The following is a 27,081-nucleotide window of genomic DNA, read 5'->3' on the forward strand; positions in this document are numbered from 1 at the left end:
GAACTGCTAAAAGCCGAAGGTTACACAGAAGAAGAAGTTGGAAAAAAGCTGAAAATGTTTTAATTGTAAATTAGAAAAACCTCAGAACTGAGAAAAGAAAATTCAGAGTCAGAAAACATCTGAAAGAACATTAAAAGTTCATATTCTTTGAATCACTGAATGACTAAAATGTGATCCCTCCGCTTGGATCCACACAGTTTAAAAAATGTAAAAGTCTGAGCTTTGAAAGACAATGTTGGAAAGAGAACAACGATGGTGACGTTTTGAGGGTAAAATGATGGCTGTAACACTGTGGACACAGCAGCAGTTGAAAGAGAAGTGCTTAAGATGAATCTTGGCAGAGTGAGAGAGAGAGCTCGTTAAGCAGGCAGGTGTGAGCCTGGTTGCTATAGTGACTGCACCCAATGGCTCCATACACACGTACACAGACATGCACCTCACTTTTGCTGCTTAAAATGAACAGAAAAGTCAGGCCCAAACAAATTCTTCCCAAATGAAAAGTATAGGTCGTATTGACAAAATTCTTTCACCGTGAGCGACAGCCATGTCTAGTCTACCTAATTCTCAGTTTTCATGCCTGTGGAGTTTATTATATGGACGTGGTGACAGTGTAAAGACACCATGCTCTTCTGATTTTCAAACGAACCTTCTGAGCCATTTTAACATTAGAGTCTATGGAAGAGTTGGAGGGAGGAGGCTGTGCATTGGTGACATTTATGAAAGAACCATAACACCTAGTACAATAGTAAACACATTGGATGAAAGAGGACAGCCATGGCTACGTTTTGAGGGTAAAATCATACCTGTAGAGCAAACGCTGTGGACACAGCAGCAGTTTTAAAAAAGATTTTAAGATTAATTTTTTTGCTCCTCTCACTCTAGCAGTTGAGCTGCCTCACTCTAGCCCCAACATTCCGTCCCATAGACACCCATTATAAACTCTGAAACGGGTGAAAAAACATCATGAAACTTAAACTGGAACTGAAGAAAAAGTATAATAGATATTGAAAAGATAAATACAAGTTGAATAGTTGAATGTCTTGTCTTCGTTTTAAAGTTTGAATGGTGGCTCTATGTCAATGTATGTGGAAGTAGATACAGTTTAAAGAGGAGGAAGTTGAATGAGAATTTGAAGGGTCTCCCCATTGAAATACATTATAAATTTTTGTTGAAAAAAGTTGAATAAAATTAAAAATATAAATGTTAAAAATGAGAAAAATAGAAGCAATGTTGTCCAAAATAATAGGAATCTAACGGTGTTTGAATGGTTTTTCTAAGTTGAACGGTTTTGAAGGAGTAGGCTTTCAAAAAACGTACGGAAAAATAAAATATAATAATAATAAAGATTAGAATAACAATACTGTGAATGCTTTTCAAGCATTCACACTAATAAAGATTCGAATAACAATACTGTGAATGCTTTTCAAGCATTCACACTAATAATAAAGATTAGAAGAACAATACTGTGAATGCTTTTCAAGCATTCACACTAATAAATAAATAAGTCACCGGGCACATGCCCGGTATGCCCGATGGCCAGTCCAGCTATGTTAACCTGCAAACAAATCTGCAGCTCCATACAGCAATGTTACGACTTAGATTATATCTTATAACTCATAACTCTTATGTTAGCTGCCCTCAGTAGCATACTGTCTGATATATTCGATGGCTGCAATAATTCTTTAACTGTTATTTTTTCTTTGGGATTCTAATTTCACCGAAGTTTACTAAACTCAACAAACTCAATATTACTTACCGGGACATTTATTCTGTCCTCATTTTCTTTCACCGAAGAATAGTTTCCTGCAGTGCCGTCTTTCGTGCTTGGCTCTCCTACCTTTGCTAACGTGATGCACATAGCGCAGAAGCCGATGCTGCATTCACTTACACTCGGATATCTGAGCTTCACCGTGAAAACATAATCGGACATTTGATATTTGATTGAATTTTATTGTTTTACCTTTGGGGTGGCACCTGGGGTGGCCAGTCTGGTTGGGGAGGTGGCCTGTGCCCCCCCAGGCCACCCCGCTGGACACGCCACTGGCAGCAAGAGTCCTGAGAGGGACTGGAAAGAGAGAGCATATTTCTCCCATATTGGCTTCTCTTCATTGGCTTCCTGTCAAATCCAGAATTGAATCAAACTTTTTCTTCTTACATACAAAATCTTGAGTAATCAGGCCCCGCAATATCTTAAAGACCTCATAGTACCTTATCATCTTAACAGAGGACTTTGCTCTCAGACTGCAGGCTTGCTTTTTTAAAGTAGAATGGGAAGCAGAGCCTTCAGCTTCTGGGCCCTCTGCAGTGGAACCAGCTCCCAATTTGGATTCGGGAGACAGACACCCTCTTTAGTTTTCTTTTTAATAAAGCTTTTAATAAAGCTCATCTCTTTTCACTCTCTGTGTTTATACATTACTGCTGCATTTGGTCATTGGTTACTATTAGGCCTGCACAATAAATCGAAAATTTATTGTCATCGCGATACCAGCATGTGCGATGGGCCCATCGCAAAAGACGGCGTAAACTGCGATAATTGGGTACCTTAAAATGTTTACACACGTGCTTTAAAGAATTTACCAATCAAAGAAACCCCTTTATACATTTGACCAGTCGTATAGAGCCCTTCACGGCCAATCAAATGGATTAGAGGCCTGCCTCCTACGTAGGTGGGGAGCGAACAACGCTGCAGCAACGAGTCAGAGTTGTAATGGCTGACAGCGAGACGCATGACGAGAACGCTGACTATGAACTCGTGCCTTAAAAAAGAAAAAAGAAAAAAAAAATAGTACCTCGCTTATTTGGAGGTACTTTGGATTTGATAAAGACGACCTTCTCCAAACACAGGTGCTCTGCAAAACTTGCCGAACACTCGTGGCAACCACCAGAGGAAACACGACTAATCTCCACCATCATCTTCAATACAACCACAGAGAACTGTTTGAAGAGTTCCAGAAAGACAGGGCTAGCCAAACAAAGGTTGCTAATGTTAAGACAAAGAGCACAGCAGTCCAACAGCCACTTTTTCAAGTGGAACTCCTTATGAGAAAACGTTGAAGCGCTACAAAGAAATAACAGAGGCCATTACACATTTTTTTGGCTAAAGACATGATGCCTATAAATACAGTTAGCAGAGAGGGCTTCACCAGTCTGATACATAAAGTGGACCGGAGATACCGCATCCCCTCACGAAACTACTTTTCCCATGTCGCCATTCCACAAATGTACGAAACATGCCACTGGACCGTCATGTTTGACCTGAGCAAAGCTGAAAACTACACCAGCACTACAGTAAATTTTCCTCTCCAGTTTTGACTTGCATCATAACTACTTGGTGAGTGGTAAAATGATGAACAACTGCATTGAGATAATTTGCAGTATAATTTAAGTTATGTTTATTTAAAACTAATTCTAGAGACCGGGAAGGATGTTTGTTTTTTTTTGTTTGTTTGTTTTTTGCTATTTATTTTATCGCACGTCATATCGTTATCGCAATATTGATCAGTTATCGCACATCGCAGGTTTTCCTAATATCGTGCAGCCCTAGTTACTATTACATTCTCTCCCCCCCCCCCCCATTTTGCATTTTGCACAGGACAAAATGCAAAATAGTTCCCTATTTTGTTTTTCCTTCCCACTGTCAACAATTATATGCTCATAATTGGTCATGTGATGTTAGGTTTCTCTCTAATAGTTTTCCAATACAAAGCGCTTTGAGGCGTTGTTGTGAATTTGCACTATATAAATAAAATGTAGGTGAATTGAATTCATAGAATTAGGGAGCAGAGGGTAATAGACCATTATACAACTAGACGTCCTTTTGCCACCTTTCTGGCTGGTTGCTGGTGTACTGCTTCTCAGTGTCATCCAGCCACTTGCCAGAGTCTCTTATAATAATGCAAGTTATAATTTTAATCCAACTCTACGATTTTGGATTCCAGCTATATAGCAGTGAGATCCTGTTCTGCCAAAAAATAGAATAGCCCTTTATTGTCATTGTACATGTACAATGTGCTCCACACCAACTGCACTTTGATAAAATATAATGAGTAAACAGTGGGAATAAAAAGCAAACCGAAGAAATGTATACAAAACAAGGGAAAAGCACACATTGGAGAACAAAATAGTGTCCAGTCTAAGCAAAGTGGTTGCAAACCTGCAGCAGGTGGAGAACTGGTTCTGCTTCACAAAGTTCCATAAAGTTGCACAGCAGAACAAGGACTATTGTTACCGGCTGCACTTCATCCATAGGATGACAAGCTTATTAAAGCTTATTAATGTTATGTTTTGTTAGAAAGTGTAAATGGTATTGTCTGTGTAGGTTGTCAGTCACCCAGGTCATGGTAATCTAAGGAGCTTGGAAAGAAAAGTGACTGTAGTTTAATACGTTTCTTGAAGACATTTCATCTCTCACCCGAGAAGCTTCTCAGATGACGCTCAGCTTTTCCTACATGTCTTTAGATGTAAATGCTGTTATTGATTACTGGATAACCTTCCTTTTGCTAGTGCACACAGCACATTTGTCTTTTATACTTCATGCTATATACTTACATACATAGTCTGTGGTTAAAATGAGACACCAGGTCTGTTGGCCAGTTTTGCCAACATCTTTTTGTGTGCAAGTGATCACTGAAATTGCAGTTATGGTTCTCTCTCCATTCATTTAGATAAGTTCTTGTACCTGAAATAACTGCCTAGAGATGTTACCAAGATAGCTGTAGAGTGGCAAGTTCTAGAATGACTTTGATTATAGCACAGCTACAATCTTAGCTACACAACAAAGGCTGTTTATGTCTGTATGTCACAGACCTGACATTGTGACTGAGATTAGCTGCAACAGAACAACATGAAAGCTTACATTAATCTGCAGAACCACTCTGGCCTACAGCACTGTAGAAGATCAGCTGACAAAAGGTCATGTGTCCAAGTTTATGTTCACCAAGGCACTGCTCAGTGGTTCAAATCAAATTCAAATTCAAATTTTATTTGTCACGTACACAGTCATACACTGTGTACACAGTCATACACTGGTTTGATGTAAATGCAGACTTATGTGTGGGCATACTAAAAACCATTGATTGGGGAGATGGAGAGAGGTAGAGAGCAAGGCACAGCTATATCAGCTGAACACCGGAACCAAACAGCTGAGATCATAGTGTCCAAGAATAATAGAGAAGTCAAAATAGGAATCAAAAGCTTAGCTCGCAATAATCAAAAGTCTAGAGCATTAGCACACTGAAACTACATGTTTGATTTGGCAGATTTTTACACCAGATGACTTTCCTGACGCAAACCCTCAGGGATTTGTCTCCTTCTGGAATCGAACCAGGGATCTATCACTTGTTAGGTGGATTTGTAAACCACTATATAAGTAAAGATATACATTCTCATAACAGACAACATACAGCAATAACTTGGTTAGGCTCTGTTAGTCAGTGTAATAACAGATGAAGGTGTTGTTGTTCTGTAGCCATACAAGTTGTGTTTATTCCGTAACTGACTCTTAGCCTACTCTCTGCATGAGCCTTCTGAACTTAGTGGTGGAATTTCATTCATGAGGCTTTTTTGGATTAAAGGCTCAGCTGTAAACTTGGCTTTGTTTGCCCATGCATTCCTCTGTGGAGTTGTGTTTTGTTGACTGTGAACATGATCAAATGTATCAAAGAGGTTAAGTTACCTCTGCAATTACACTTTTTTGAATTTGGAACACATTTTTTGACTTCCACACCTAATTACTCACTCCTTTGTTTTTTGCTTTTGTCCTTTTAGTTGTTGTTTTTTTTTTTAAGTTGGGGGTTTCATGACATTTCATTATTGGACTTTATGGTTTACCTCAAGTTCCAGTATGGGCTTACAAATGTATGCTTTGAACCTCCACACTAACCTCAGTTTGTTCATGCAAACGCCCACCTTCATAAGTCGAATAACGAGAAGCGTACAACAGGCACTGAGGATTTCTGATTCTTCTAGCATGAAAGTTTTCATTTTGTAAATAAACAGTTAACAGAAAATATAGAGATACATGTCGAATAAAGGTCAGCACTTTCTTGGTGATGTATATCATTTTGCTGCTGTCTCTCAAAATGTAAATAAAATGTTTTCGTGTCTCCAGTTTTCCTTGTTTGTCATGTACACTTTACATCACCTTGTATCCATGCAAACGTTTAGCTTTAAAAATGAAAATGAGTGACTTGGTGTTGGTATGTAATTTTTCAAGACGTGCCTGAAGTTTGAAAGCTTGCTATTAATTAATTAGTGCATTTTTAATATGGCTTTCAGACCCTCATTAACGATCTACTTTTCATATCTTGGGGTGGAAGTAGGATGACGATGGGGGCTTTGAGGTATTGCTTTTATGCGGTGGGAGTCCCAGATGGCTCACACCCAAGCTCCTTTTGTAACTTGTACTATGGCGAAGCTCTGAATTACATATGGTTAAGACCCAAAGCTTTTTCCTTGATGGGTTTTAGTGACAGACAGGGATTCTCACTTAGCCCATATGGTCCTGGAAAGAGCATTACACCAGTGACTGTGCTTTAGTCAGCCAAGAGAGACCAAAACGTAAATTTTAGGCTGTTAGGTTGATTTACCTGTCAAGCAGAAAGCAAGCGACTTTATCGTCACTGTTAAAATCCTTCTTTCTCTGCATCATCTTCTCTGAAAGGCTGCTGTGCCAATATTTACTCTGTCGTCTCTTTCCTTGTGTTTTCACTTCTTTGGTGAAGAGGACCCCCACCAAATAAGAAGATAAAAGAAAAAAAAAAAAAGAAGTATGACCCTTCATAACTTGATGGTATAGGCATGAATTTATATTTGCCGCCATGGCACAAAAACACGTACGAGTTCCCTTCCGCGCTGCCTTTGTCTTACTATGTTGTCATTCTCTAGCCCAGACCTTCCCAAAGTGTGGAGCCATTGTAGGGGGGGGGGCACGGTATGAAAAGTGGGGAAAAAAAACAAAACGCTTGCACACTGCTAGCATGGGGCGCCCGTACAAACGCAAAGCAACTTCATTCTAAGCCAAAGACTAGACAATATGGTGAAGCATGTCTTCCCTTTGGTTTCACCTGCACAAGTGCTGAGGTAGGTCTCCCTGCAGGATTGGTTTTCCCTGCATCGGGAGCAGCGCTGGGCTCTCCAAATCACGGACAAACGGTATCCCACATTCTTGATTTTTAGTTCACAAACACTTGTTGTAATGACTAACTACTCCTGACATTTTGGAGATGTTAGCTCTTTATACAGTGAAGTTACAGTGGGATACAAATAATATCAGGCTGATCCTGCCACGATTTGTTCCCCGGTTCAAATCCCGGTCAAACAGTATCCCACAGCTGTTTGTTTTTAAACCCATTTTGCACAGAGAGGCATTTTTTGAAAAATGCATTGACAGCAATGTTGAATATTATTAAACAGGAAAAAAACAACTACATGTAAAATAATCACACTGTGACGCCTCTGTCTTTGTAAATGGAGGGACAGTAACTGCGTGTGTATGTAAGCCTGTAAAACCTGAAGATACTCAGATCAACAGTATTTTGTCTCTATCTGCCATTCTGCTATTCATCTCATGTAAACAATAACGTGGCACACAGCGTGACGTGAAAAAAGGCACATACCTTTGACGTCGTGTGACGAACTCTGTATTCCTCGTCCACACGTAAACGCAAAAAAGGAGTGATTCTGTGATTCGAAACACCGTTTACGTGTGGACGAAACAGCTGCGTTTTCAAAAATACCCGTGTAGGTGTGGACGTAGCGTAAAAGAGTTAGTAGTTTATTTTATTACTACCTGTAATTTATTGCAGATTACTTGTATTTGCTTAATTGTTTAATAAATGTTTGAGGTGTGAAATAAATGGAGCAAAATATGGGTGTGTGTGGTTGGAGGATGTGTGTGTGCACGCGGGAGGGGGGTCGCAAACATTTTTCTTGTAAAACAAAGGGGGGTCTAGCAAAAAAAGTTTGGGAACCACTGCTCTAGTCATATACAGAAAATGAAATTAGGTGGAATGGCGATGTCCATCTCAACCACTGTATTCAAGATTGATGGGGAAACATGGCAGCTTCCACAAATCCGGTGCCCGCTCATATATATTTTTAATAGGGTAATTCCAAGTTTATGAGAGTGCATCGATGTCTTGGAAGACAGAATTACACACCAATCGATGCATATTTATGACTGCAATATTCTAAAAGTCAAAGCCAGAATCTTAAAGTGGACCCTTAAACGTTTGCTCAGACAAGTGAATTACAGTAATTCAAATGTGATTAAATAATTCAGAGTGTGACAGCATGTAACTCAATTTGGCAATATTTCTTAATTGATTGTTAGCATCCAACGTGAAAACTGAGTCAAATAGTCATCCCAAGGTTCTTGATGAAAGAGCAAGTGGCAAGGGGACCCACAGCTCACATTACCTTATACATAAACATGTTTGGGGGACAAACATGTTTACAAACATGTTTACTGTAGCTTGAAACATTTTGGGACCTAAAAGCAATACTTTTGTGGCTAGAAGATTTCAGCTCATCATGAGCATGAATGTCATGGCAATTTTGGGCTATTAAACATTTCTTTAAACTGTTCTTTTTCCAAGGTGGGCTGAATATATAGCATACATGCTTAATAACTTTAAGAAACAACAATCCACACATGGTTAAAAGTATTCATGCACTCACTTAAATATTTGAATGTGGTGCTGAAGATTCTACAGGGTCTTTTAACTTGGCAAGGCCAAGGCTTAATAATTTATCAGCAATCCTGATTGAGTTTATCTTTGCCAACCCCAAAAGTTACTTGTCTGAAAACACATTTATTAAAGTCATGTTTTTTCAGCTTTAGGATCAGTGACATCTTTGATGTCAGTAAATCAACATTACCAGTTTGCATCCAACCCTAATCCAAATGGATTAGGGTTGGATGCAAACTGGTCAGTGATGGTAGTGGAAGTGTTAGACGCTGAGCTAGTGGGGTCACTGGAGCCTATCCCAATTGTCTTAGGGCAAGAGGCAGAGTACACCCTGGACAGGTCACCAGTCTAATGCATGGAGACAGGCAATCATAACCACCTTTGGGAAATGTAGAATAACCAGTTAACCTAAACCCACTAATTGCATGTCTTTGGATTGTGGGAGAAAGCCGAATAGACATGCAAATTCCCCAAGCTAATGGTGGAATTCAACTCACAACCTTGTTGCTGTGAGGTAATCGTGCTAACACCTGTCCCACCTTCTACCTGAAAATCTTTTTCATTAAATGAATCTAGGGCACCCTTTCACAGGGACTAGCTATGACAACGCAGCCAGAACACTGATACACTCCAACTACTGATGGCTAATAGTTGGTAGAAAACCTACATTACCTACACATTTTTGATGACTAGAGCTTGAACTTCAGCAGTGATTTTAACAATGTCTTCATGCCTAAATGTATTACTTTGCTGCCATGTGATGGGCTGGTGAGATATCTGTGAGCAGCTGGATAGGATGGTGGCTGCAAAATCACTGTTATAGCATAGCACCAGGGGGCGATCGTGGCTCAAGAGTTGGCAGTTTGTCTTGTAATCGGAAGGTTGCCGGTTTGAGCCCCGGCTCCGACAGTCTCGGTCGTTGTGACCTTGGGCAAGACACTTCACCTGTTCAGAGAGCCCGGTGGCGCCAGTGTCCGGCAGCCTCGCCTCTGTCAGTGCGCCCCAGGGTGGCTGTGGCTACAATGTAGCTTACCATCACGTGTGTGTGTGTGTGTGTGTGTGTGTGTGTGTGTGTGTGTGTGTGTGTGTGTGTGTGAATGGTTGGATGACTGACTGAATGTGTAAAGCGCTTTGGGGTCCTTAGGGACCAAGTAGGGATAGCTCAGTAGGTAGAGTGGTTGCCCCATGATCGGAAGGTCGGGGGTTCGATTCCCCTTAACAGCTACCCTGAGGTACCCCTGAGCAAGGTACCGTCCCTACACACTGCTCCCCGGGCGCCCAATGGCTGCCCACTGCTTCACTGAGTGAATGGGTTAAATGCAGAGAGCAATTTCCCCACGGGGCTCAATAAAGTACAATAATGTACACACTTTCTTCTTCTTCTTCTTAAAGTAAAGCACTATACAAATACAGGCCATTTAGCACCTCAGAAATCCACCTGTTAAACCTAAAGACTATTTATTTCAATAATTGTGACCATTTCATCACTTCTGGCTTGGTGCATGTGTGTGCACATATACATGGACTTGCACACATGCACAAAAGCCATCTCTTTCAGGGTGTAGCCTGTGAATGAGGCTGCTGGCTTTGGAAATGTGCTGACGCTGCTTTAGAAAAGGCTGCGGTGGCCCAGTATGGTTTCTGAAAGGCAGGCCTAGACTCCAAACTAAACCACGTCTCTCTGCGTTTTTCAGGCAAGACCACTGCTAGAACGTGACGCACTGCTCCCAGAGGTCTTTTAAGGGTGGCTGCTTAAAGCAATCCCAATATAAACCTTCATTAATTAATATGCATGGCCAACAACTTTCCAGTGCACTACTTTCCGATACCAATAACTGATCAATTCTCCATCCTCCCTCTCTCATCCCCTGCTACTTGTTATTTTAAATATAACATTTTTTTTTCTTTTGCATGTTTATGCAAAAGTTTATTTGGCTGAGAGCTGGTGCTCAAAATAATACGATCGTCATCGAAGTTAGTAAATCTTCAGTTTTCTAGTACACGGTCAATCAGTTGGTGCAGTATTGTCTGTTTCCTGTTCACTGCAATATTCATGTGCACAGCTGAATAGATGAAAGGTTTACAAAATAAAAAGGAAATGCCAGAACCGCTTAGTGTGGTGGACAGAAAAAGCTGAGTGTAGGCTCTGAGGAAGTTTCCCATTCACTGTAACAGGAAGGCATTGACTTGCTTTCTAGTATAAATCTTTGAAAGTGCTTAATGAAAGGAAATGTGAAGTAGAAGAGTGCATGCTAAAGGAGTTAGTTTCTTAAAATATCTTAGTGACTTATATTATGAGACCAGCTTCAAGTTGAACACAATGTTATCTCAAGAGAACAGGCATAAAGTAATATGGGCTGGTGTTCATATATTGCCTTACTGACCACTGAAAGCATTTTTGACTACAAGCCACATTTAACCACACATTTATGCAGTGCTTGATTCTAATTTTGTGCACTTCATGTCTGTCATGCTTGGCCAATTTAGAATTACCAAGTAAACTAACATTATCCTGGTAGTATGGTAGTAATTCTTAGATTTAAAGTCTCTCTGATTCTGACATGCAGCATGTCCAAAAAAATCACATCGCAGAACTAATATGCTAATGCAAAACTCAGTATTTTTATTTTTGAATTCTGTTAGAGTAACTTTGAATGATTCGAATCAAATTCAAATTGTATCTATTATTGTAGGGTCTACCTTACAATATAAAGTGTCTTGAGGTGACTGTTGTTGTGATTTGGTGCTGTATAAATAAAATTGAATTGAATTAAAATTCCAATATAATCCTCACTCATGTTTTACTGGCCCCTTATTTCAATCCCTCTCTGTTTAAGCCAGTTTTCTTCTGATTGAAGAGATTACACTAAAGATTTGAAGAGCTAATGGATGGGGCTAATGTGGGATTACTTGTACATACACTGTACAGTTTTAGAACACCCCAATTTTTCCAGTTATTTATTGCAATTCAAGTTGTTCAAGTTCAGTGAATATCTTGAAGTGGTACACATTTAAGTGGTGAACTGCCAGAGGTTTAAAAAAAGAAAGGTAAGGTTACCCAAAACTGAAAAATAATGTACATTTCAGAATTATTAAAAAGGCCTTTTTCAGGGAACACAACATGGGTTAACAATTTAAAGCTGTTCTGCAGCAATGGAGGTTGATCAAGCCTTGAAAGCTGGTGCTACTAATTCCTACAGGTGTTTCAACTTTTCTGGATTACTTACAACCCCGTGTCTGTATAAAAGCAGTGTTTGAACACACTTTGGTGAGCATCAGTTGAACAGTATTGTATTGCAGAAAGTGTGTTGCTACAAAAAGGAGAAAAAAGCAATTAACAATGGAAGAGAGACAGAGTATCATAACACTTAGTTCAGAGTACCCAGCCTTCTTGGAGTTCCTGGGTGGGGTACTGGAGGGTGCTCCTCCTGGGGACTCTGTTGTCCTACTGAGAGACTTCAATGTTTACGTGGGCAATGACAGCGAGACCTGGAAGGGCATGATTGGGAGGAACGGCCTCCCGGATCTGAACCCGAGCAGTGTTTTGTTATTGGACTTCTGTGCAAACCACAGTTTGGCTATAACAAACACCATGTTCGAGGGAGGGAGGTGAAGGGAGCCACCAAGTTGAAGAAAGAGTCCTACCGGGCTTGGTTAGCCTGTGGGACTCCGGAGGCAGCGGGCGGTGGCTGAAGCAAAACCTCGGGTGTGGGAAGAGTTCGGAGAAGCCATGGAAAAAGACTTACGGACTGCCTCGAAGAGATTCTGGCAAACCGTCAAGCGACTCAGGAAGGGAAAGCGGTGTTCTACCTGCACTGTGAATATTGCGGGTGGAGTGCTGCTGACTTCGACTGAGAAAATTTTCGGGCGGTGGAAGGAATAGTTGGAGGACCTCCTCAATCGCACCTGCACATCTTCTGTGGCGGAAGCAGAGTCTGGGGACGAAGGGGATGACCCAGCAATCTCTGGGGGCGAGGCCACTGAGGCAGTTAAACAACTCCTTGATGGCAGAGCCCCTGGGGTGGACGAGGTCCGCCCCGAGTTTCTGAAGGCTCTGGATGTTGTAGGGCTGTCTTGGTTGACACGCCTCTACAATGTTGCGTGGAGATCAGGGGCAGTACCCCTGGACTGGCAAACTGGGGTGGTGGTCCCCATCTTTAAGAAAGGGGACCGGAGGGTGTGTTCCAACTACAGGGGAATCACACTCCTCAGCCTCCATGGGAAAGTCTATGCCAGGGTGCTGGAGAGGAGAGTCCATCCGTTAGTCGAACCTCGGATACAGGAGGAACAAGGCGGTTTTCGTCCTGGTCGTGGAACACTGGATCAGCTCTTTATCTTCTTGAGGATACTTGAGGCTGCATGGGAGTTTGCCCAACCAGTCTACATGCGTTTTGTGGACTTGGAGAAGGCATTCGACCGTGTCCCTCGGTACCGGTCTCAATTTACTGGTCGATCTACGCCAATACACTCACCTATGGTCACGAGCTGTGGGTAGTGACCGAAAGAACGAGATCTCGAATACAAGCGGCGGAAATGGGCTTCCTCCAAAGCGTGGCTGACCTCTCCCTTAGAGATAGGGTGAGAAGTTCGGCCATTTGGGAGGGGCTCAGAATAGAGCCGCTGCTCCTCCACATCGAAAGGGGCCAGTTGAGGTGGTTTGGGCATCTGACAAGGATGCCTCCTGGGTGAGGTTTTCCAGGCATGTCCCACTGGGAGGAGGCCCTGGGGCAGACCCAGGACACGCTGGAGAGATTACATCTCTTGGCTGGCCTGGGAACGCCTTGGTGTTCCCCCGGACAAGCTGGAGGAGGTGGCTGAGGAGAGGGAGGTCTGGGCTTCTCTGCTTGGGCAGAGCAAATCTTAAACTTGAAAACCAGGTCAGAGCTGTTGTTAAGAGCTAGCTTTTTTTATTTGAGGCAGTTAGCCAAAATAAAGCCTGTTTTGTCAAGAGACGGTCATCAACGCTTTTGTTACATCTAGACTCGATTACTGTAACGCACTTTATTGTTGGGTTAGCGATGTGTCCATTAGGCGTCTGCCATGTGTCATTTAACTGAGGACTTACACCCATTTTAATTTCACTCCACTGGCTGCCTGTACTTTATAGGGTCCTTTTTAAAAGTTCTTTTATTTGTTTTTAAGTCTCTTAATGGCCTGGCCCCTCTTACCTCTCCAAGCTAATACAGCCATATACACCTGCCTGCTCCCTTAGGTCCACCAGTCAGCAGCTCCTTGAGGTGCCAAAACCAAGCGTAAATTTAGAGGTGATCATGATTTTGTTGTAGGTTAGGCAGACCTCTTCTCTTTCTGATTTTAAAGCTCTTCTTAAAACAGGTTGACTTTTTTTTTTTTTAAATAATTCTGTTTTTTAACATATTTGATTTTATTTCCTGTCTATGCTATTTGTATATGTGCAGCACTTTAAACTAAAACCAGGGTTCATAAAGTGCTTTATAAATAAAGACGGCATGGTATGGTAATTGATGTGTAGCAGGTTTTTGTCATGGGATCACACTGGCAGAAAGCACGGATCAGTGCTGGAATCTGTAGCTCCCAGCAGCATCGGCCCCATGACTCTCACATGCACCACCAGCTGAGAATGAAGCAAGTTGGTTCACTGCTTCAGGCACAGGGCTGTACAAGTCTTACAAGTCTTTATCAATTTTATTTTAATTTCACAGCTTCTCTTCTTGCTCTAGGCTAACTATAACTACCCCTACAGCACAGAGTTCAATAATGCTGTTCTTTGTGAACATTTTGAAGAACCTTCAGTGTTTGTTCTGTTTTTGCAATAATAGAAAATAGGAATGAATCTGGGAACAGATGATGTATCATCATCTATTCATCATTTTATCCTAATGAACTTATAGTACCATATCACCCTATTAGAGCACTTCACTCTCGCTCTGCAGGCCTACTTGTTGTTCCTAGAGTATTAAAAATTAGAATGGAGGCAGAGTCTTCAGTTTTCAGGCCCCTCTTCTTTGGAACCAGCTTCCAGTTTGGATTCGGGAGACAGACACTATCTCTACTTTTAAGATTAGGCTTCAAACTTTCCTTTGTGCTAAATCATATAGTTATGGCTGGATCAGGTGACCCTAAATCCTCCCTTAGTTATGCTTCAATAGGTGTAGGCTGCTGCCCATGATGCATTGAGTGTTTCTTCTTCGGTCACCTTTCTCACTCACTATTTGCACTGAATCATTAAATTGAGTTTTCTCTATATGTATGTATCTATATGTAGGGTGTACCTTATGCCTACCTTGGCACTGTATAAATAAAATTGCATTAAATTATTTACATTTTTTTTTGTTTTTGTTTTTTTTTCGTTTCTTTAATTGGTCAGTGCAATGAGCATGCAGTGTCAGTGTTATATTGTCATCTACCAGTGGCTGTTATGAATATAGTTCTGATGGTCTTCCTTTCTTTCAGGGGAAAGTTTGCTGTGGTCAGAAAGTGTGTGGAGAAGTGCACGGGTCATGAGTACGCTGCTAAGATAATGAGGAAGAGACGGAAAGGGCAGGACTGCCGGATGGAGATCATCCATGAGATTGCACTACTTGAACTGGCCAGCGCCTGTCCCCATGTGGTCAACCTCCACCAGGTCTACGAGATGGCTTCAGAGATGGTGCTAGTTCTGGAGTTGTGAGTGTCAAAAATTCAAGGTTGAAACCTTTCCTTTCATGTTGTTTAGAAATGGAGACCTACTGGGAAACACCAGCAGACATACTGCAAAGAAACAGAATGGCAATTCAAAAGTGCAAAAACGTAAAGGGGCAAAAATTGCATTTTCAAATTGTTTTTGGCACAAAGTTAGCAAACATTTTAGGATAAATACTGTACATCCAGTTTTTATCCCGGTAAAATGAATTAATGATAATTTAGATAATGCTCCACAGTAATGGTGTAGTAAGTGCCCAGAAGCATTTCACAGTGGCTATCAAGTGGCGACACTTGCTTGACACCATATTAACCATAGACTGTTTATAAAGATTTATAATCCAGAGTAAACTTGTAATCATTGTTAATTATATTAAGGTTACTGGCAGTTACTGTGAGAATAAATCTTATGAAAATTCTTTGTTTTGCTATAAAGATCTCTTTCAGGGTCTTTTAAGCTTTTTTTTTTTTAGTCTCAAAAATCACCACTTATTCAAAAAAAACTAGTGCTTCTCAAAATATCTTGAAAAAAGTAAATTACATTTTAAATTATTTACATCAAAATGATAATCTCAGGAAATCCACTATCTCAAATTGTTAGAATATTTAAGATTTAATGAAAAAGGATTTACAATCCGGAAATATCCATCGTCTGAAAAGAGTTTTTAGGTAAGTTGTAGTACTATTTCCACACTCCAAACTTGGCTGGACCTTCTTTACTATTAATTTCAGTTTCAGCAGTGTGACATGTTTTTGTAGCAGCATTCATCTCATCTGTATTTTTGGGTCAGGGATTTCTCCTCTTCTACTTGACAGTGCCCCTTAGATTCCCTGTGGCGCTTAGGTCAGGACACAGTGAACCAACAATCACCCACACTAGCAGATTACATGACACCCCATATCACCACAGACTACAGAAACGTCATGTGATTTCCAAATGAAATATATTTACTTCCATCTGAAACGAGGACTTTGGGCTGATATTGTCTCTGATTCAAGAGTGACTTGATATTAGGAATGTGACAGTCGTAGCTCCTTTCCTCAGGACATCTGTATGTGGTGGCTTTCACCCCAACCTCAAATATCTGCTCAGTTTATCAAGACACCACATATTTTCAGAAGTGCTCCGCCGTTTTCGGAGACGTCTGTTACCCACCAGCTCGATAGCTAGCCGGGGTTTAAGGCTCACTAGAGCCGGTGAGAACACCGGACTCCCGGCAAATCGTTTTCAAACCCACCGCCGTCTTTCGCTACTCAGGTTAAACATGATATATAAGTCACTTAGATAACTTAAAAATGTTATTGTTTGTCTTTTTTCAGTATTTTATTTGTTCCTGAGTAAATTGGTTTGGCTGAGATTAAAGTTATAGGTTTTACACAGCTGAATAAACGTCAATAAACTGATTAAACAGAAGTGTGCAAGTCTGCAAATTTCATTAAAATGTAATAAACTATCATCTTGTCTTTATTTTTAGTCAGCACATACCTTAAACACTTAAAGCTGTAAGCTAATGATAGTTATATAAGAGCAGATGCTGCTGGTGCAATAAGCTGTACGTTTTACATGATCTGATTAGTCGACTAATCGCAAAAATAACCTGTGACTAGTCGACTATCAAAATAATCGTTTGTGGCAGCCCTGTTGACAATCCTCTCTATGATGCAGTCATCCCTGTTCCTTGTGAGCCCTGTCCTACAACAATTTTTAAGTTTCCAATCATTTTCATCAATGATCATTTGTCGCTTAAGCACCTTGTGAGGTGTGTCACTGAACTTCATCCCATGATTGCAGTTACTTGTACTGAACTGAATTTATACTGTTTGAGTAGTAATTTCCTCACACTCAAAATGAAATACTGTAACGATTAGAGAAAATGGATTTCCAATTTTCCATCCATCCATCTTCATCCGCTTTATCCGAGGCCGGGTCGCAGGGGCAGCAGCCTAAGCAAAGAGGCCCAGACCTCCCTCTCCCCAGCCACCTCCTCCAGCTTATCCGGGGGAACACCAAGGCGTTCCCAGGCCAGCCGAGAGATATAATCTCTCCAGCGTGTCCTGGGTCTGCCCCGGGGCCTCCTCCCAGTGGGACATGCCTGGAACACCTCACCCAGGAGGCGCCCAGGGGGCATCCTTGTCAGATGCCCGAACCACCTCAGCTGGCTCCTTTCGATGTGGAGCAGCAGCTGCTCTACTCTGAGCCCCTCCCGGATGGCCAAACTTCTCACCCTATCTCTAAGGGAGGGGCCAGCCACCCTTCGGAGGAAGCTCAGTTCTGCCGCTTGTATCCGCGATCTCGTTCTTTCGGTCACTACCCACAGCTCGTGGCCATAGGTGAGGGTAGGGACGTAGATCGACCGGTAAATTGAGAGCTTCGCCTTTACACTCAGCTCCCTCTTCACCACGACGGACCGGTGCAGCGTCCGCATTACTGCAGCTGCAGCCCCAATCAGTCTGTTGATCTCCAGCTCCCTTCTCCCATCACACGCGAACAAGACCCCAAGATACTTGAACTCCTCCACTTGGGGCAGGAACTCATCCCCGACCCGGAGTGGGTACTCAACCCTTTTCCGGCTGAGAACCATGGCCTCAGATTTGGAGATGCTGATCCTCAGTCCTGCTGCTTCACACTCGGCTGCGAACCGTTCCAGTGCGAGGCCCTCACCCGATGAAGCCAACAGAACCACATCATCCGCAAAAATCAGAGATGAGATTCTGAGGCCACCAAAGCGAAAGCCCTCCGCCACTGGGCTGCACCTAGAAATCCTGTCCATAAAAATTATGAACAGAACCGGAGACAAAGGGCAGCCCTGGCGGAGCCCATCACCCACCGGGAACGAGTCCGACTTATTGCCGGCAATGCGAACCAAGCTCTTGCAACGGTTGTATAGGGATCGAATGATTTCCAATTTTTAAAAATGAAATTAATTTTAAAAATTTCATTTTTCTAAAATGAAAGTTTAGTTTTTCAAGCTTTTTTTCTTTTATAAATATTTTTAGATGCACTAATATTTGTATTATTTTGAATGATCACGTTGCCATGGAATAGTAGACTTATGGACTACTATTGTACATAGTGGGGTTAAACAGAGGGGTATTGGTGTGAATGAGCTTTCTAGTCCTACAAAGCTTCAGGCCAAACTTTAATGCTTCAGCAAACACTAGCTATTCTAACAATGTGCTCTGCTTTTTTCTTATGTATACACACACGCCATTTGCATTATAGGATATGGATTTGGTTTCCTCTGTCTTCTGGTGAGGAGGACAGACAGACAGACAGCAGTAATAGAGACAAACTGAAAGACAGCTCCGTCTGAGCTAGCGTGGCATTATTACACATAAATGGGAAACTGTAATTTAGGCTGCAGTAGCTGCATGAGTTGTTGATCTCATCTCACTGGTCACGTTTGGGTATGCTTGACCTGGTTCTAAGTGTGTGTGTGTGTGTGTGTGTGTGTGTGTGTGTGTGTGTGTGTGTGTGTGTCAGTTCATGACATGCCAGGCTGATTAAGGTCTCTCTCACTTCCAATCTCTTAGTCTATCCTTGTCTCTATCCCAGCCAATGCCATATTGGATTTTGCCTGCATGCCAGACCATAGTGAATCCCACCTCCCCCATCCCCACACGCACGCACGCACGCATGCATGCATGCGTGCGTGCGTGCATACTCACAGACGCACAGAATGTGTGTTTAACCAGTTGAGAGCAAACTGCTAGATTAGATGGCATTGACACATTCTGGATCAGCTGTCATGTGTACACAGAACCTCTGACAGTGCTGAGGATTGTACTAGTATTTTCACTGCACAGACAGAATGGTACATGCCAGTTATCCCAATTGTTAGGAAGTCCAAGTGAGTCTTAAAGCTTTTAAGAATAATTAGGAATCCCACATATGAGGTCACCTCTTATGTTATTTTTCTTCTCTTGTGTAGTTCTCTTAACCAAATGTGTCATTTCTTGAAACCAACTAAATCAAATCAAATCAAAATCAAATCAAATCAAATCACTTTTTATTGTCACATCACATGTGCAGGCACACTGGCACAGCACATGCGAGTGAAATTCTTGTGTGCGAGCCCCACAAGCAACAGAGATGTGCAAACACAACAACACAAACGAGCAAAATACAAGAATGGCCAACCTGAAACTAATAAATATATGTACAATATATAATAGTGTATGCATTTCTGGATGTGTATACTAAATATTTTCCTACGTGTGTGTGTGTGTGTGTGTGTGTGTGTGTGTGTGTGTGTGTGTGTGTGTGTGTGTGTATACACATTTTTACAAATTAAATAGTAAAAAAATAAAATAAAATAAAATAAAATAAAATAATAATAATAATAATAAAATATATAAAATATACAGAGTTGAATATGTGCAAAACAAGTGGCATTTATATACAGTGTGGAGTGCATAATGTTGAAGTTCCAGTAGTGAAGCTGAGGTGTCTATGAAGTGTTCAGCAGTTTGATGGCCTGATGGAAGAAGCTGTCTCTCAGTCTGCTGGTACGGGACCGGATGCTGCAGAACCTCCTTCCTGATGGAAGCAGTCTGAACAGTTTATGGCTGGGGTGACTGGAGTCCTTGATGATCCTCCCCGCTTTCCTCAGGCAGCGCTTCCTGTAGATGTCTTGGAGGGAGGGAAGCTCACCTCCAATTATCCGTTCAGAGCACCGCACTACTCGCTGGAGAGCTTTGCGGTTGTAGGCGGTGCTGTTGCCATACCAGGTGGTGATGCATCCAGTGAGGATGCTCTCAATGGCACAGTGATAGAAGGTCCTGAGGATGCGGGGGCTCATGCCGAATCTTTTCAGTCTCCTGAGAAAGAAGAGGAGCTGCTGCGCCTTCTTCACTGTTTTGTTTGTGTATACTGACCACGTAAGATCCTCAGCCAGGTGTACGCCAAGGAACCGGAAGCTGCTCACTCTCTCCACAGCAGCGCCGTTGATGGTGATGGGGGTGTGTACTTCTCTGCACCTCCGGAAGTCCACTATCAACTCCTTTGTCTTTGCGACGTTGAGGGTGAGATGGTTGTCTTGACACCAGTGGGTCAGGGCGCTGACCTCCTCCCTGTAAGCCGTCTCATCACCGTTGGTGATAAGACCCACCACTGTAGTGTCGTCCGCAAACTTCACAATGATGTTGGAGCTGTTAGTGGCTGTGCAGTCGTAGGTGTAGAGTGAGTACAGGAGAGGGCTCAGTACACACCCCTGTGGAGCACCAGTGTTCAGTGTGATGGGGGATGAGGTGATGCTGCCCAGTCTGACCACCTGGCGTCTGTCAGACAGGAAGCTAAGGATCCAGCTGCAGAGGGAGCTGCTCAGTCCTAGATCCTGCAGTTTCCTGTCCAGCTTCGAGGGAACGATGGTATTGAATGCTGAGCTGTAATCTACAAACAGCATTCTCACATACGTGTCTCTCTTCTCCAGGTGTGACAGGGCAGTGTGTAGTGTCAGGGCTATGGCATCATCAGTGGACCTGTTGTGGCGGTATGCAAACTGTAGAGGGTCCAGTGAGTCGGGTAGTGCAGAGCAGATGAAGTCCCTGACCAGCTTCTCGAAGCATTTGCTTACGATGGGGGTCAGGGCTACAGGTCGCCAGTCGTTCAATGAGGAGATGGTGGAGGATTTGGGTACAGGGACGATGGTGGCCATTTTGAAGCAGGCTGGGACTACAGACAGAGAGAGGGAAAGGTTGAAGATGTGTGTGAACACTCCAGCCAGCTGAGCCGCGCATGACTTGAGGACGCGGCCGGGAATCCCGTCCGGACCAGTAGCTTTGCGTGCGTTCACCTTCCTGAAGCACTTCCGCACATCCTCCTCAGACACAGTGTGCGCACTGACGTCATCCGCGGTGCGCACACTGTCCGGTCTCATGGTGTTCGCTGTGTCTATACTTTATTGGGAAGGTTTAGTCTGCTCAGCCTTCCCAAAAAGGACAAGAATCCACTGCTGTGATGACAAGGAGAGAAGGGTTGAAACTGAAGACTGATTCCTCCCTTGGTCTCGTACTGAGCTACTATATCATAGTATTTATATGATGAAGTAGCTACGTGGTACACATGCATGTGTCCTGTGCTACATGGCTAAAAAGATAAAATTCTAAACAACAGTTGAAGAGAACTCATTTAATATTTAAGTGACACATAAATATTAGACTTTGTTATTTATTGAGGATAATGGTCTATTAATAAAAGTCAAAGTATGCAGACATTTAGGATTACCAGTTAATTTGAAGGTGAAATCCGATGCGGGTTTTGATTTAAAGTGGTGCTCCCCATTATGTTTTTCTCCACAAATATTTAATACATGGTCATGGTTTCACAGCCAGCAGGATTTTTTTGTCCAGGCTTTAGAATGTTTGCATCATGTCTTTGACATCTAAGCAGTAATGACAAATTTCTGACCAAAACTCGTTGCATTTAATGCAGTTTTTTAGCGCTTAATTTGTCAGTAGCTGAAGAAATGTAATGTCATGTCCACAGCCTGGGCCTCATATTTCACTCTGTCTGTGAGAGATGAGTGTGTGTTCTGCCAGTGTTTCACAGATTATAGTGTTTTGCAGGATTATGTGCTGTCAGCAGCACATGCCATACAGTGCAATCTGTCCAGTTAAGAAGATCCCATAAGTTCGTTTTTTTAAGTGCTCGAGTAAGCCCACCTCAGTCTGTAATCCCAGTCCCAGCCATTGCTCATATAAAGGCTAATCACAGAATTAAGTGCCGTCCTGAATGCGGACACATCTCTCACACACACAGACCAAACCATACTGCACTTTGACTGGTGTTATATGAAATTAACAGTAGATGTATAAGTATAACGATACGAGAAATATTTGTGTCTGCCAGTCTGTCTGTCTCTTTGTTCATTTATGTGTTTAGGAATGCAGTATTTCTATCTAGCTTATAATTAGTTTTGGATCAGGTGACCCTGATTCTGCTCTAGGCTCAGGCTGCCCTTGTTTTACTCTGATTTGTTTATGCCATGATTACATGTTATTAACTTGTCTACACCCGCCTATAGTTTGAGTTTTGTCCTGTTAGCTGTTCTTCATCTCTCCGTTTTGTCTTTTGTTTCTTTTCACCCCTTGAAGTGGTGGTGGCCAATGACAGCCCTGCTTGTTTCTGCTGGATTACTCTTCTCTTTTAAAAGGAAGTTGTTCTTCCCCTTGCTTGTTTGCTCAAAGAAGATTGTAGAATAGCATCCATATCTTCTATTTTAAATTCTGTTGAATAGAAGAAGCTACTAAATTCATAATAAAACTACAGACAAGGAAATCTAGGCCCATGTTGCTGCTATTCGGTCTATGTACTGTCCCCCATTCTTTTCGCTATCCTTTTTATATGGGAGGGCAATAGAGCAGAATGCTTCCATTCTTCCTGACATGGGATGTTGACAACACAGTCTTTCCTTTTTTCTTTTCTCCCCGTCTTTTATTTGGCCAGCAGCTGACAGATATTTCGGGCAGTGGGGCAAATGGTGATGGAGGATTGAAGGATAGAGGGAGGAGGGGGCAAATAGTCTACGAATGAGGGTCATAGAAATCTATTCATGACATTGCAGAGGGTGGGGAGTGAGAGAGAAAAGGGGGAATAACACTGAGACATGAATAGTGTAAATGCGACAGAGAATCATTAACCAGAGAGAGGACAGTTACCCACAGAGAATGAATGAGAGCAATAAAGAGCTCCATGCGCTCGCTGCTGGCTGAGCTCCAACTGGGAGTTCATTATGTATTGAGCCGCACGAGTGCACGTGATCAGTCCAAGTATGGCTCCTCGCCCAGTCGTACTGAAAAAAATGGATACATACTGGTTTATAAACTGGTTTGATACTGTAAAGATCATATCCTCTGAGAATCATCATAATATCATCATCATATTATCATATTAAACTACTTTCACTGTGTCATACCCAAAAACAGTCAGCGGAGGGGTGGATCACAGACATCATCACAAATATATTTAAAAAGAAGTGAATAGTTTCCCACAACCAGTGATCACTATATTTGTATTGAACAGTGGTCAAACAGGAAGAATTAGAGAGCTGGTTTACTGAGTAGAATAAATTAAAGTGACAAAGTAAAGTAGGAGTCATGCAGGCGATCTACTAAAGTGTGCCAGTTTCTGAACAGCAGCACAATTTAGCAGGTTGCTGACAGCGCAAGTAGTCGAGCTCCAACATGCACGCAGCTTGGTAGTTGTAATCTGACCAAAATATTATAAAATTTCTATGTGAACATGACAATCAACATGCATTAGATGTATGTTCACCCTGTGAGGCTCACTGATGTGTTTAACAGTTTAAGTCAACAGTAGAACTCTGCAGCTTAAATTTGGTTTGATGATGTGATATTTGATCATTTGTTGATATGTTGAAGCTGGACAGTACAGACACTGATTAATGAAGTAACACCTTTTCTCATTATTTATGTCATGCTGCTGTTGGGTACGGTCATTTCTTTTTGTTTAAATAGAAGACTGTTTAACTTAAATGTCAAACTCATTGGGGTTTTATACAAATGACATATATGTGTCAAAGGCTGAACAAAGCCTGTAGGAGGTTAATTAATGATGTCAGGTCACAGACATGTAGGCAAATTATTGAGCTTCTATTTTCCACCAATAAATGGAGCCATTAGGATGTGGGGAACTCCGGGTTTCTGGACATGAATATTTTATGAAGGGTCACTTTGCTCCATTCATTTGCACTCGGTCTGACTGTATTGTTCCCCTTCTATCTGTCACACACAGTGGGGTTAGATTAACTGATGATTATAAAGTGTCCACAGGTGTGAATGTTAGTGTGAATAATTCTGTCTTTCTGTGTTAGCGATTTTGTTTTCTTTTTCCTTTCAACAAATCATCTGAAGTTGATGGTAACGGATGGCCGACCAAAGTTAAATTGATTCAGTCCCACAGGACTGTGCTGGCATTAATTACATTAGCAACTCATTAATCAAATTCAAACTGCCCTCCAGCCTCTGGGTCAACCTGACATCTCACAGGGTCTACTGTAAGGCTGTCAGGCCAACAAGCAGGCAGCTAGCCAATCTGTGTTTGTTTGATATAATGTGTGTGTGTTCCTGTCTAGCTATCTTTGTGAGGACCGAAATCTGCATTCTGCTATACTTGTGAGAACCAACAGTCACTTGTGAGGACACACTCACCGGTCCTCACAAATTTGAAGGCCTTTTTGAGGCTCAAAATGTGGTTTTAGTGTCAGTGTGTGGCTGGGGATTTTGGAAGTGTGGATCGCTTGTTTAGTGAGACTTCTGTCTCTTAAGTTGATTAGGTTACTTCTGTTTAAGAAGCCAGGCAGCCTGTTATGAAAGTCTTATCAGTATTTGCTGGATTAAGTGTCACAGTTTAACTCAGATCTTGATTCCTCTGCATGTTGAAGTTACACTGTAACTCCCACATGTGTAAATCTGCACATCACCACTGTTTGTTTTTTGGGGGCGTTGGAGATGGGGTCTGTATTAGTGATGGGATTTCCGGCTCTTTTTAGAGAGCCGGCTCTTTCGGCTCCCAACAGGCTCTTCAGGTTGTTTTGTTGCTTTAATTAATTTATTATCAAAAACAATATAAAATTATGCACAAAAGGACTTACTAATGTAAAAAAAAACCTGTGGCTTTAATTTTATATGTTTATATATAAATATATGCGGTGGCTCCTAGAGACAAAACACGTACAAACTCCAAAACACATTTCTAGCATGAACTGAACTTCAAAACAGAGCTGCCTAGATCACTTAAATTACACAATCAAAAGCATGAAAGCATATGTGTATTGTTTGTGTATTTATACACAAGCACTCATATATATTCAAATAATTTAAAAAACTGTTTATTTACCTGTTACTACCACACACCAAATCCAGTTGTTGGTACTTCCTGGCTTGTGTAGCCTCTAGGTAACAAAAGCTCAACACTGCCCCCTAGCATCCTGGAGCACTTCTGTTGTGTTTTTACGTGTTTTGGAGTTTGTACGTGTTTTGTCTCTAGGGGCCACCGTAAATATACTCTTATTTATTCACTCCACATAAAATGTTATAAATAAATCATATTATACAAACCCAACTATTTACATTTCAACTTTTAAACAAATTTAAAGTGAAACAACACAAAACACTGCAAACCACAACACAATTAAATATAAATAAAAATATGAAAACAAAAAGAAGATGCACATCCTCTGTCATATGGACCTGCATGAATAAACTTTCTGAATCCTTTATCATCTGCAACTGAAAATAGTTGTGGATGATTACTATACCTTTCTAATGTGACCTTGTTGTCCCTGGCTCTCTTTCTCTCTCTTTCCCTCCCGCTCTGTGCGGAGTGAAGCGGGGAAAACAGTGCGAGATAGGGTGAGAGAAAGGGGGGAAAAAACAAACCCACGGCTCCCAATAAGGAGTCGGCTTGCGTCGTTCACTTCAAAGAGTCGGCTCTAAGAGCCGTTTTGTTTGCAACTGACACATCAGTAGTCTGTATGAAGTAGGTATTTAATAAAATGAACATGTAACGCTACATGTATGAAGACTAATTTACAGCTACTCTAAATATCTGTTAGATTTGAACACTATCTTTGAAGCTGGATTTAATAAATCAGTTTTTGGGACAAGTTTAGCACCATCTTGTGGCAGTACAGAATGTGACACCAGTGGGTTTGGTTGGTTGCTGCTTATTGACTTACATTATTTTATGTTAGCTAAGTGACAGAAATGATAACTTAGTGGAAAACAAGTTGGTCACTTCTCCACTGTCTTTGGCTGCAGCAATGAGTTTTTTTGTTAAAACCAAGAATATACTGTTCAAGTTCACTCTCTGTCTCAAGTAGTAAGTTGTTTTTCGTTGCTGGCTAGCTGCACTGAAATGTAGAAATCCAGCTGTCACCCCTAATGTGAGTGTTTGTAGAGGACTTTATGAATGAGGACAGTTTGAGGAGTGCTTGAGGTGCACCGGTGGTTCACTGGACCGACAAGATCAGGTCAGACATTTGTTTCCTCCTCAGGTCAGGTGGACAGACGGAGTGGTGTAATCAGCTGGTGTCAACAAGATGTGATGAGCACTATTTTATGTAGTAAAATCTAAACAGTTTACAACGTAAAAGGAGCCAGATATTAATAATAAGTAATGACTAAATGCAGGGGGGTCTTTGCTTGTGTAAGGCTTGTGCCTTTCCTGTGGCGCTCCTACAATACAAATGTAATGAGGTCAACTGCAAAAATAACTGATTTACTAAAGCTATACACGAGAGGCACAGTGTCAGTTTTGCGACTCACATGTTTTGCATGGATGTGTATTTTTTTTTTTTTTTTTTTATGTGGACATCCCGTTTTGGGTTGTCTAGACCAGCAGTCCCCAAACTTTTTTGCGCCACGGACCAGTTTATGCCCGACAATATTTTCATGCACCGGCCTTTAAGGTGTCGTGGATAAATACAACAAAATAAAACCAGTACCGGTACCAAAAAAAAGATTTATTCATAACACACGTGAAAAGACCCAGGAAAACCGAGGTAACGATAAAAACGATAACAAAATAACGCTGAAAACCGATAAAAACCCTGAAAACTATACATTTCACACCTGAACCTAAACTCTCGCGGCCCGGTACCAAACGACTCTCGGGACGGTACCGGTCCGAGGCCCGGGGGTTGGGGACCGCTGGTCTAGACCACAATACTAAACTTTGCTGATATCCTCTCCTCAGAAACTACATCAA

General features: G+C 41.8%; 1 protein-coding gene across 1 annotated transcript in view; it reads left to right on the top strand.

Annotated features, from left to right (window-relative positions):
• stk17a (serine/threonine kinase 17a) overlaps window positions 1–27,081 on the top strand; it is a 50,049-nt gene that overhangs the window by 12,243 nt on the left and 10,725 nt on the right. Inside the window, exon 2 of the mRNA XM_026180291.1 lies at window positions 15,123–15,335. Within this exon, the coding sequence (XP_026036076.1) occupies window positions 15,123–15,335 (213 nt within the window). The remainder of the gene's footprint in view (window positions 1–15,122; window positions 15,336–27,081) is intronic.

This window comes from Astatotilapia calliptera, chromosome 9 (genome assembly GCF_900246225.1).
Source record: "Astatotilapia calliptera chromosome 9, fAstCal1.2, whole genome shotgun sequence".
NCBI classification, from domain to species: domain Eukaryota; kingdom Metazoa; phylum Chordata; class Actinopteri; order Cichliformes; family Cichlidae; genus Astatotilapia; species Astatotilapia calliptera.